Source organism: Pyxicephalus adspersus, chromosome 6, assembly GCF_032062135.1.
Source record: "Pyxicephalus adspersus chromosome 6, UCB_Pads_2.0, whole genome shotgun sequence".
Lineage (NCBI taxonomy): Eukaryota > Metazoa > Chordata > Amphibia > Anura > Pyxicephalidae > Pyxicephalus > Pyxicephalus adspersus.
The window spans coordinates 75,539,291-75,551,615 of record NC_092863.1 but is presented as its reverse complement, the minus strand read 5'-3'; the positions used below and the strand labels follow the sequence as shown (position 1 = coordinate 75,551,615).

Genomic DNA, 12,325 nt, shown 5'->3' with positions numbered 1-12,325 from the left:
TAAAACACCAAACACATAGTGCTCACAGTACATGGTGTGTCACATCTGTAAACAAAGAAAAGTACACTGCTTATTAGCGATTGTACTCTTTCCAAACAAGCATCCAGATTTACAGCAATTCTGGTGCCTCAGAATCATCAGCAGCCATTGTCCTAATATTTGTGAAATCAGGATGAAATGTGCAGCTGTGTGTTATTATACTAAGTAGATCATATGAGGACAAGTCTATTGTCCAAAATGAAGCTGCTGGTGACACAGATGTTCTTTATTACTAGACTCATGGTTTGCTTTAAGCTAGTGGCAAAAAAAGCACAATTAAGTCTTGTTCATCACTTTTGCAATGCACTGTCCCATAAATACTTGGTTCTAGCACTTGAGTCATACAGTGGACTAACTCAAGACTAATGCTTCCTCACTAATCTTATGCTGTTACACACTGTTACCACATCTGCCTGATGACTCAGTCTAAAATGTAATTCTCCCAATATTTTTCACAATTCCCATGGTTTTCTTACAACTTTTAAGGAATCATCGCCATGACCCTTATCATATGGTGTTTCTTGCTCTACCTTTTTGCCCCATCTATGTGACCTGTATTTTTTTTAACTCAAGCGGCAAAGCCTGTTAACTTTCCTTCCTTAACTGCAGACTTTAGCTTTTCAAGGAGCTTAAATCTATGATTCCAAAAACAACACCCAAGTAAATTTAGAAAAAAATCCTTTCAACACGTTTGGGATCTGCTCTTGGTATTTTCATAAATTGAGCTTGCTTGTAACTACTCAACTGTAACTACAATACATATGCATTCACAACTTTTTAGATTTCACTAGTCCTTAGAGCTTTTGGTTATTTCCCTATTGGCAGACCTCATGTCTAGCCTTAACAAGCTGGTGTGTTATTGTACAGTTGAGGCATGTTTTATGTTTTGTGCATGCTCCACACTATTAGAAACTCTGATATATTGACCCCGATTTATTAAAGCTTTCCAAGGCTTGAGAGGATATACTTTCAACCATGATCCAGCAAACTTGTAATGGATCTGGGCCAGGATTCAAAACATTTGTTAGTAAAAAGCAAATTACTTTGGAGACTTCCATTCCGGGTTTGCTGGATTACCCAGCTTCTCTGATGAAAGTGTATCCTCTCCAGCCAGGTCCTGTTCCAGTGTCTTTCCATCAAATAACCTGCAGTTGATATAGGTAGTGTAGCCTGTTCATTGAGGAAGCTGAATGTTAGCAAATACGGTGAAGCTGTGTTCATTGTGAATCATAAATTCTGATTTTTAGTTTAGCTTTGTATATGATTGGGAACTCAAAGTAAACACAGCCTTATTTTATTACGATCATTCACTGTGCAGATTGAACATTCACTGTACACATGAATGTTCACTTTTGTTGAGTGAACAGCAAATCATCCCAAAGTTATTTAGGTAACTTTCTAGCTGCCTAAACCAACAAAAGAGGGAATGGGAAGAAAAAATTGGGGCACAGAAAACAGTAACATTTTAGTAGATTGGAGAAGTTTTAATCTCATGTATGCATTTCCAGGTTGCTTTTCTTCCTGCCATAGTGCTGCTAGGACAATGTGACATAGTGTGCCATGGCTCACTATGCCCTAACAGGGCATAATTACATAGAACCTGAGCCTTTCCACAAAAACCCAGCATGGTGCTTAGGAGGGGGCAAGGATTATGTAGCCCCCTACCTTTTGGCAATATCAGTTAATGAAATCAGTAGTAGTGGGGGTATCAGTGGAAACATACCACCACATTTGCGATTAATTGGAAGAATTTTTCTTTTACAGTGGCAATCTAAATAAAATGATTAAAGACAGCTAACATGATCTCTGATGTCATGCTGTTTGGCCAAGTAGTGTTGGCTCGGGAATTATGTAGGAATCAGAAATTGGAACCCTGGTTGAGAATGGCTTGTATAGTTTGATATAAATTATATAATCCAAACTACAACCCTTTTTATACTGTGCTGTATATTACATAGACCTGACTGCTGTATTCTGTGTGCCTTGGTGTACTTTGCATATTCCTGACTACTGCTCTCTCAGCATGCATGGAGTTCTCATGATTGTATAATGAACAATCCAGTGTAAATGGCCCAGAGCTGTCTCTTTACATTCACTACCAAAACTGCATTTGTTATCGCTCACAGTGTTCGTCTGCAAACATCTCCATTTGTGTGCATGTCCACTGATTTATGTCTGTGCAGTGAAGTGAAAGCTGCTCTGCATACCATACAACTCCATCTAATTTATGGCAGCAAAATATACAGAGTGGATAGCAGTGGCATGGGCACCTGGGGATGTTTTTCAGGTATTTCATACAAACAGCACCTATGAAGTTCAGAGAAACCAACTGTACAGGAATTTAGTCAGCAATGGAAACTATACATAGGATCCAACTCTTATCCAAAACTAAAGGTTGGTGTAAATTTTAAAGATTTTAGCCTTAAAAAGCAGGCAGAAAATGCCAAATACCAATTAAAAATTGGTAAATTATTTTATGACCTATTGAAACTGATAAAACAGTATAAATAAGACATAAAGGAGTAAAGATGTTACCCAAGGTATTTTAACAAAAAGCCAAAAATGTCATAATATGTATTTACCAAAAACCTTCTAAATGTCAATTCTATGTAGGAACAGACCTAAATGTATGTAATAAATATTGTTAGCAGGTGGAGAGGGTTTACTTCTGTACTTTCTTGATGTTGGCGCCATCTAGTGCTCATTGTAGTGATTCTGTTGTATTAAAATCCCCAATAAACATGCTTGAATAAAACAGCAAGAATTTTATACACTCAGATTGAACAGATTGAATCAGATTTCGTTTCATATGTCTGACACATTAAATATTGTATGAGATTTTACCTATACAATCTAATTGGGTCATACCCTATTGGACCCACACACTACAAAGTTGTTTCTGAATATTCTCAAAGTATCTGTAAGCTGCTTCCAACCCTGTGCTTGCAGTAATGCACATTCTTAACTTACTCAATGCCGTCATATTATAGCTGGCTCTTTTTCTTTTAATTATTTTACATTTCTAAATTGTAGGCTAGCAACTACACTATTACAAGCCTGGTTTTTATTTTTGTAAATTTCATGTCTCAGCAAATTGTATCAAATAAACAGTAAACATTCATTTTGTGAATATGTAAATTTGGCATTTCTGTAGCCAATAAAAGGATTATGTGGATCAGATCTAATTATAAAAAAGTGGTGCATCAGACATTTCATTTAAAAAAAAAGTGTTTTATTTTATCCTAATCCGTATTCCTATTAAAAAATATTAACAACATTTGTATGCATGATCACATGTAAAATACCTATTACTATGAGGAGAAGTGGGGAAATGAAAGTAGCAAAGAGAAATTAAAGCACAGCAACCTGTCAGCTACTGTTGTGAAGTCCATGATAAGTAATGTAATTTCAGCCAATGTTGCTGGAAATTTAACAAAATTTGTCTTTAACAAAATTGAACTTTGCATTTCACTTATTGAGTATAGGTGAATCTGCTAGTAAAATATTCTTATATATTTTGTTCTTATTTTGTTTTATGTAGAATGTCTGGATTTTTGGTGTATATAATTGTTAGTTGGGTTTATTTCATTTAGTGTTATTTCAACTGTGTTTTTATCCCTTTGTGTACATTTGATTTTTAATTGCAGTGTCACATTGTTATTTTGGTTGGTTTACTTTGTCTTTTTAGTGTTCTAGCTATAAGTAGGTAAAACAAAACATATTTATGGAGGTGAAGGTTAATATTATATTTACCTTACCCTCAGTTTTCACATCGCTGGGTATTACAGAAATAGCAGGTGAAATCTTACAGGAAGACAGCTCAAATTGTCTTCTTTTTTCACCTCTTCTGTGATTCACAGGAATTTATCTGTTAGGATGGTGACATCTACAGGACACGTGCGTAAGAGTATTTTGTGTAGTGTAATTCAAATGATACCTTTACAGGTTGATTTATTACCTGCTCATAGCGAAGGGGAAGGGACATGGCCAGTTTAGGAAGACCTTACATTTTAGATACAAGGCCTGCTTTAATGTTTTTTTTTTACTCATTGATCCCTTGTCAACTACAGTGCATTTTACCATAATGAGAAAATTTTGCATAAATCTGATTTTTAGAACTGGCTAATAATATCTTACAAGGCTAAAAAAACACTGCACTGTCTGCCCTGGGCTAATAGGGTTATTATGCCTTAAACAGACAATGAGAATTGCTTTCAGTTCAACTAGATATTATATTTTCCATTCTGATTTTATCACAATTAGCACCAGTTGTATTTCTAGGAGGAACCCTTTGGGACCAGAGAGATCCTTCCTTTTTATAGTTTTTCTGTTTTAATGTTTGCATACAAAAAATGTTACATGTAGGAAATAGAAATATTTGTGCATTACCTCTTAAAGGATTTTGAATTGTGCCGTGAAGTAAAGTTGAACGTAGTGAATTTGTTGGAAGATGTGTTACGTGATCCTGATCTCCTACCCCAGGAAAGAAAAGCAGCAAGTAACATACTAAGGTAAGTTCTCTTTCTTTCTTTCCTAGATTTACTCAATCTGCTTAGGCAGGACTGTATTTCAAGTTCATGCTGCCCCAAGCACATTGGATATTCTACACTTGTATGGAGAAAAGCATCCTGCATGCACAGTATTCATGCAGTATTTGCTCTGCTATCCTTCTGGGAAGGTGGAGGAGACCATGGGTATCAATGCAGATCTACAGACAGCATTTCCACTAAAATATTGCACTGCTTCATAAATAAAAACTGTAAAATTAAATGTTTAAGTTGTTAATTTAATTTATTTTGTATCAGTGGTCTTTCTCAGGATGAACAAGATGACTGTCATCTGACTATGGAGGACATAATCACACTGGTAAGCCTTGCTTGTAAGTTAGGGTCATATACTTACTTATGCCTTAGATTGCTACATCAGTCTCCATGCTCCTCCATCTCTGTTGTATAGCTACAGTGACAAAAAAGTCTTCTACATCCAATACAACTCTGAAAGAGTCATTTGCCTGTGCTACAGTGCCTGTATTGATATAGTATGGTGGCTAAAGTTCCTGAAAGATCCACAATCAGGCAGGTGGTTATTGCAGAAAGGGAATGTCCCTGATCGTTGACCAGCTGTCGAATCCTGGCATGCCTTGCTTGTGCCAGAAATGTATTTAGTACTTTATGATGGGTCCTGAATGATCTTTTGTGCATGATTGTTAGCCACCAGTAGATGGTGATGTGTCCTCGTGTAAAGTGTTACAAACTGTCGCATACTGTTTTACACTTGACCAGGGTAGCTCGGACCTTCTAGCCCATCCTTTATAAACACCATTGTCATAACTACCCCCTACTTCCCAAACCTCCTCCTGCTTACCAACCACTCCCCCCCATTAAATACCCCAACACAAAATCTTGGATTTTAAATTGGCTGGCAAGCAGCCGTTTATTTAAAACACCATTAAATAAAGGTAACTTTCCAAATAATTAACAAACAAATATCCAAATAAAATAAATGCCAAAAAATTACATTTTACACTTTGATAAGCATACATTAACATAAATTAACACAACACTCCTTATTAATATAATTATTATTAAAACGGGATTATATAATGTTAACATATTACATTGAATATAGCTTAATGAACCAACAACTTAATTCCCCTTTTAATAATACATAACCATTACAACAGTATCCATAATGTTATCAAACTCCCAATTATACACCCAAACAACCAAGCTGCAGGTCTCAGAAGGCAAAATCCCACCCAACAAGAAATGAACTCTTCCAACATCTCCACCTTGGCCCCTAGCTGCCCAGCACTGCCTTCAGGAGCCATAATCATCCGTTCACCATAAAGGGGGAGACCCCCCCAAAGGGGATCCCCCCTGCCAAAATCCACCACTTTTCCAATACACTGAATCCCTGCCTTCCAAGTCCCCAACCGCCACAGCGCTCAGGTGTGAAACCTCGCATCTGAGCGCTACCTCCACACCCGCTGAGCTTGTTAACTTCCATTCCGCCCGTTGGTCCTCCTCCATTCCTGACCGTAAAGATGCCTCCCGCCGTATTCCATGCTCCGAGTTGAGGTGAACCATGCCCCTGTCCAATCAAGAATTTTGTTTGTCCTGGCCATCATAACCAGGCCGCAACACCAGGGCAGTCCAGCCGTCGCCATGAAGATCAGCTCAACAGTCCAAAATGTATCCCACTTGGAAATATTACTCTTGCAGTATGGAACCACGAGAGTTCCACATCCAAACAGTCCTGGCCATTGTATCGGACCAGACCGCAACACCAGGTCATTTCAGTCGCCACCGTGAAGACCAATTGAACATTCCGAAATATATCCCACTTAGGAGATTTTATCTCCAATCTTAGACCCCCCTGGCATGGAGCCCTACCATGCCAAGGGGCCACTTCCCCGACATTATATGATGTAGCACTATGCTACCCCCATTGTTTAGCCACCGAAATGGCCGACCGCTGTATTGAGTGCACACCGTGCAGTATGGAACCACGAGCGTTCCGCATCCAACCAGTCCTGGCCAGTGTATCAGACCAGACCGCAACACCATGAAGACCAATTGAACAGTCCGATATATATCCCACTTGGAGATTTTATCTCCCATCTTGGACCCCCCCCCCCCCCCCCCCACAGAGCCCTACCATGCCAAGGGGCCACTTCTCCAACATCATATTATGTAGCACTATGCTACCCCCATTGTTCAGCCACCGAAATGGCCCACCGCTGTATTGAGTGCACACCGTGCAGTATGCAACCACGAGCGTTCCGCATCCAAACAGTCCTGGCCATTGTATCGGACCAGACCGCAACACCCGGTCACTCCAGTCGCCACCATGAAGACCAGTTTACCAGTCCGAAATACATTCCACTTGGAAATTGTTTCTCTCCAACCTTCGACCCCCCCGTGGGACGGAGCCCTACCCTGCCAAGGGGCCACTCCTCTGACACCATACGATGTAGCACTACGCCATCCACGTTCCTATCCACTGCAATGGCCCAACGCTGTATTCAGCTCACTTCATATAGCATTGAACTACGGGCGCTCGCCCGTCCAACCAGTCCTGGCCACTGTATCGAACCAGACTGCAACACCAGGCCATCCGCAGCCTAAAAGGATGTAGCACTATGCCCCATGCCTGGTCACCGAACTGTCCCCCACCTCCTCATCCACTCCGCTCAGAGCCTTGTTGAACAAAGCTTGTTCACCCCTCTCAACTGATCCCCCTTTATCCAACCAGGCCACAACCTTAGCACCTGTACAAAATGTAGCACTATGCTACCCCCATCCCGATCACCGAAATGGCCCACCTCCGTCTTCACTTCACTCCCGGCAGTGTGGAACTTATGTCCTGCCCGAAACCCTCCCAGGCACTCTCTGCCAACACCACAAAATTATCAACCCCAGCAGCCCTTAACCCACCACGCCAGGGCCACTCACTTGCCCCGAATGTGCGAAGCTCCAACCCCATTCCCATCACTGTGAATACGGGTGCCCGATCCAAGGTACTCCCACCCCAGGGGGGACCACTACCTCTCGCCCAGCTGTAAAACAATCTTCCGCACACCCTGCCCCAAACGACCGTGCCCAACGCACCCCACAATTCAACGAAACCAACCACAGCTGAATGTCCCAACCTGAACTTGAAACCACTCATTCCTTCAAAGTCCGCAAGGCCATCCTAGGACCCGAGCACCGCAAAAAAACAGCAGCCCATGCTAACTGCCTCCCCATACCCCCACCAAAAATAGAAGTACCTGCCAACTAAGTCAAGAACACATGACCACAACTTCAACAGTCCTACCCACAAAAAACCCCCGGCCTGGGACTTCACCCCCACTCACTCCACACCTCCGACCATGCTTGCCACAACCCACTGCAAACCAGCCACCGTGCAGACTCCAGGGGTAAAACAAAAGAAACACACCAACCCACCAAGCAACAACCCCCAGGGAAAAAGAGAGTAGAGCCTCCCTCTATCATTTCGCAGGACCAATTGAGCATCCATCCCCAATATGGCCAGCGTGGGGAAGCAGTGCAACCTACCCACCTAACAGACATCCGGGAGCAATAGCGCTTACCCCACCCACAATAGGGCGGAACGCGGCATATCATCACACTGCAACGACACCAGGGAGCAATAACAGTACACCAATACTCTAGAACTGGCTTACAACGGCAATAGCACCGCCAGCCGTGAACAATAGAATAAACCATCCCACTGTACTGACCTGGGAGAAATTAGCACATACCACCCTACCGAAAACCCAGGAGTACCCCAACCCCAAATACTAACACCCGATAGTGCCCGCAAATATCTCCCCACCAAACTGACCTTTGGAGGGAAGTGTAGATTCTCCCGCCGCCAGCAGCCAATCAAGGAATAAGAAAGGAAACTAACTCCTACTACCAACACCTGTAAGAAACCCTGTCAACCCAACCCCAGCACCGGCACCAAGGTGTAAAAAAACGTATCCCATCCCACAGCACTGGCACCATGGAATAAAAGCAAATATCACCCAGCCCAACCGACCCCTAGGAGTAGAGCGTAATCCTTTCTCCGGCACCCAAGCTAGGAGTAACAGCATATACCAACCATATATTAACCAATGGGAAAATACCGCACACCCAACCCCCGGCAGCGGCACCAAGGCGTAAGCCCGCGCACCATCCCCCAGCACTGACCACTGGGGGAAACTGGGATTACGTCCCACAGCACAGACCCCAGTGAGTAATACTACATACCCACCCCCAAGTACTGAAGATTATGGGAAAAACAAATGGGTGCCTCATAGAATTTAGGATTACACTGACGTCACCTTGTTTTTCCGTCTCTAGTACAGTTTGTGAATTTAATGCAATATAAAGGCAAAAATTGACATTCAGAATATAAGAATTTATTGGAATATTATTATTTTTTTTTTATTATTATTATTATTATTAAAACATAAAAATAGCAAATAATGTCCAAATTTTAGGACCAGGGATTTGTGGACCACCAAACCTTTCTCACGGACCAGCGGTTGGTGATCGTACATTAAGCAACCCATTCAAAAAGGAACGCAGCTCAACACCCAAAATTTTCCGCTCAACATTAAAGAGAAAGTGAGGCAAAATAAGCCCCATCGTTGGTGTCAGTGGTAGCAATAATCATCCCCAGATAGGTCTCGCTGACCACAATACACAATAATACCCGCTGCATTGGTGTCACTGGGCACAACAAAATCCCACAGCATTGGTGTTAGGGCCAGCAATAATATTTCCCCACACTGGTGTCCGTGGCTGCAATAAAACATCTACAATGGTGGCAGTGAATGGAATGTTATTTCGCGCACTGGTGCCAATAGGTAATAATAACCCCCCATTGGTGTCAGTGACTACAATATTATCCCCCTGCACTGGTATCAGTGGCCACAAATATTATGCCCACATCGGTATCTGCGGGAGCCATAGTATACTTCCTGCAATGGTGTCAGTAGCCACAATAATTACCCCCATATTTTGACAGTGACTGCAATAATAAATTCTACACTGGTGACAGTCACTGCAGTATAACACTCCACACTGGTAGCAGTGGGTGCAACAATAACTCCCACCCTGTGTAAGTTACTGTAATAATATGCCCCCCACACTGCTGTCAGTTGATATATTAAAAACACTACACTGGTGGCAATGACTGCAAAACTATCCCACAGGACCGACACACCACAGGCCTGTGCCTGCGAGGCTATCCTAACTGACGAAGGAGATTCAATAAGTAAAACTCCTCCAACCCATATCCCCCTACTATATCTTGTGGCTGGGCCTCAACTAAAGGCCGCAGCCTACTGACTAGGCCCCAAAACCCCTTCTCCCTATCTGCATCTACACAGAAACTTTTTCTTTCCAAAAGAGGGCCTCTCACTATCATCCAACCTCTTTTAACATCTCCCATTCCTAATCTCCTCCTACCCCACATTGTATACTAGCCCAGCCCCCTCTAGCAACACTACCTTTTTCTTAACCCCTTAAAAGCTCTGGGCTAGGCCTAGCACCCGGTCATGTAGTCCCTGCGGCTAATTCTTATGGCTATGGGCCTCTCTTTATATGGGGACACAGTGCCATTTAGTGGCACTAAAATATGGTATAAATCAAGATTTTCAAATGGCATTTTCAGGTCAGATAACCTCACTTTATACTCGATTTATATAGGGAATTTATTTCATATGCACAAGGTTAATTAGCTGAATTGACTCTTAACTCTTTATTGAGAAAAATATATACTCCTTTAGTAAATCAGCCTCAAGATATCCTTTTTTCACTATAGTGACCCTTTTGCTTTATCTGGAAAAATAATTTATTAATTGAAAGTACCTGAGGAATTTTGCTTAGTCTTGAAGATAATTATTTTTGTACTTTTGTTATGTTTTGTAGATGATTGAATTATCTTGAAACTAGTTGTACTTTTCTTATTTTATTGTTTTATTATTTGCAGTCAGAAGGTCCCCCCACAGAATATCTGGATAGTTTGTCAGCAATGGAATTAGCTGAACAGATCACTCTATTGGATCATATAATATTTCGGAGTATACCATACCAGTAAGTTTATGCCGTTATACCTTATCACAGATAAGTCACATGTTTTCTGGATTTCATGATTATTTTTGTTATTTTGCTTCTAGAGAATTTCTTGGTCAGGGTTGGATGAAACCAGATAAAATAGACCGGACTCCGTATATCATGAAAACCAGCCAGCATTTTAATGATGTGGGTACATGCATCTATTCTGTGTTGTTACCTGTGAATTCATGATATGTTTGACCCTTAATTGAGTGTACAAATAGAATTGTTCTGATCTATTGAGAAGGGAGGGTGGAGGACAAAGGGAGCCGTGGCCTCCCCACAATAGGGATAGTGATCTGTGGTTCAGCAATCCAGCATTATTAATCACCAAAAGACATCAGGGACAGCTATGCTAGTAATTGATTTTAACCTATCGCCATAAGGAACATTTGCCTTAAGTGGCAAAAGTTTAGCCTCTGTAAGAGACTTTAGTTCCACTATAGTATTTGTTTTAGCTTCAGCAATATAGCTTATAGCATTTTATCATCAGTTACCTGCAAAGATTTAGCACAGCCAGCCATTCGACCTCCATGGCAATCATCTAATTTGTCAAGAACAATACAAACTTGGTTAATTTTGTGATATTTACATGGATTTATCTTCCATATTTTTTTTTACAATTATGAGTATTATAGAAACCAACTATAGCTATAATATTGTATTGGATAAGTTTATTGATGGTAAGCACTTCATGGTCCATGTAAAGTATTTCACAGACCCAAAGCTTAATGGATCTGCCTACATAAAAAAGTAATAAAAAACATTTTGTATTTCTACCCATTTAATATATTATTTCTTCTATTTACTTTATGAATGCTATAGATGAGTAACCTTGTAGCCTCAGAAATTATGTGCCGACCTGATGTCACCTCTAGAGCCAGTTCCATTGAGAAGTGGGTGGTAGTAGCTGATATCTGCCGGTGCTTGCACAACTACAATGGGGTGCTGGAAATCACTTCAGCCTTGAACAGAAGTGCAATCTATAGACTCAAGAAGACCTGGGCCAAAGTGTCTAAACAGGTAAGGAAAGTCAGATTGTCATTTTCAGTACACAAGGGCACATCAAGGATCATTCCTAATTGAAAGTGTGTGAAAACCAAAGGTGTGGTCACTGTTCTGGTATACTGGGGTATCACTTCAATCCTCCAGAATTGATGAAATGGTCCCATGGCTATGGCCTCTTGGGTCCCCCACATAATGGGCCAGATTTACTCTACAAGACTGGAGAAGAAGGACTATTATGGGAGAACCTGGGTGATCCAGCAAACCTGGAATAGATTTCTTAAAAAACATTTTGTAATGCGCCTGGGCACACAAACCACAGCCAACTCCAAGAATCCTTTTATCAAGCTTTATTGTTGGCATAAAACAAGACAAGGGTTATTCAGAGATGATCAGTCCGACGGCATGGTACAGAAGGGTAAAGCAAAGGAAGGTCAGGAACAATCCAAGGTCAGGGCATGCAGCAGGCAAGAGTGGTCACAAACAATCCAAGGTCAGGAGACTGCACACAGAGAATGCACCCAAGCACACTGTACACACAAAGGCTTATAGCGGGCAATGGTGTTCAGGACAGATTCTCCTTAAATGGTTAGAGTGCCCAATGACCTCGCACCACCTGGCGCCATTTGATTGGAGGATAACTGAATCCCCTGCAGCCAATCTTC

At 41.4% G+C, this 12,325-nt stretch overlaps 1 protein-coding gene across 1 annotated transcript in view; it reads left to right on the top strand.

Moving 5' to 3' along the window:
* RASGRF2 (Ras protein specific guanine nucleotide releasing factor 2) overlaps positions 1 to 12,325 on the top strand; it is a 155,208-nt gene that overhangs the window by 132,924 nt on the left and 9,959 nt on the right. The window contains exons 19-23 of the mRNA XM_072416210.1: positions 4,438 to 4,550; positions 4,845 to 4,905; positions 10,531 to 10,634; positions 10,718 to 10,802; positions 11,481 to 11,678. Of these exons, the coding sequence (XP_072272311.1) occupies positions 4,438 to 4,550; positions 4,845 to 4,905; positions 10,531 to 10,634; positions 10,718 to 10,802; positions 11,481 to 11,678 (561 nt within the window). The remainder of the gene's footprint in view (positions 1 to 4,437; positions 4,551 to 4,844; positions 4,906 to 10,530; positions 10,635 to 10,717; positions 10,803 to 11,480; positions 11,679 to 12,325) is intronic.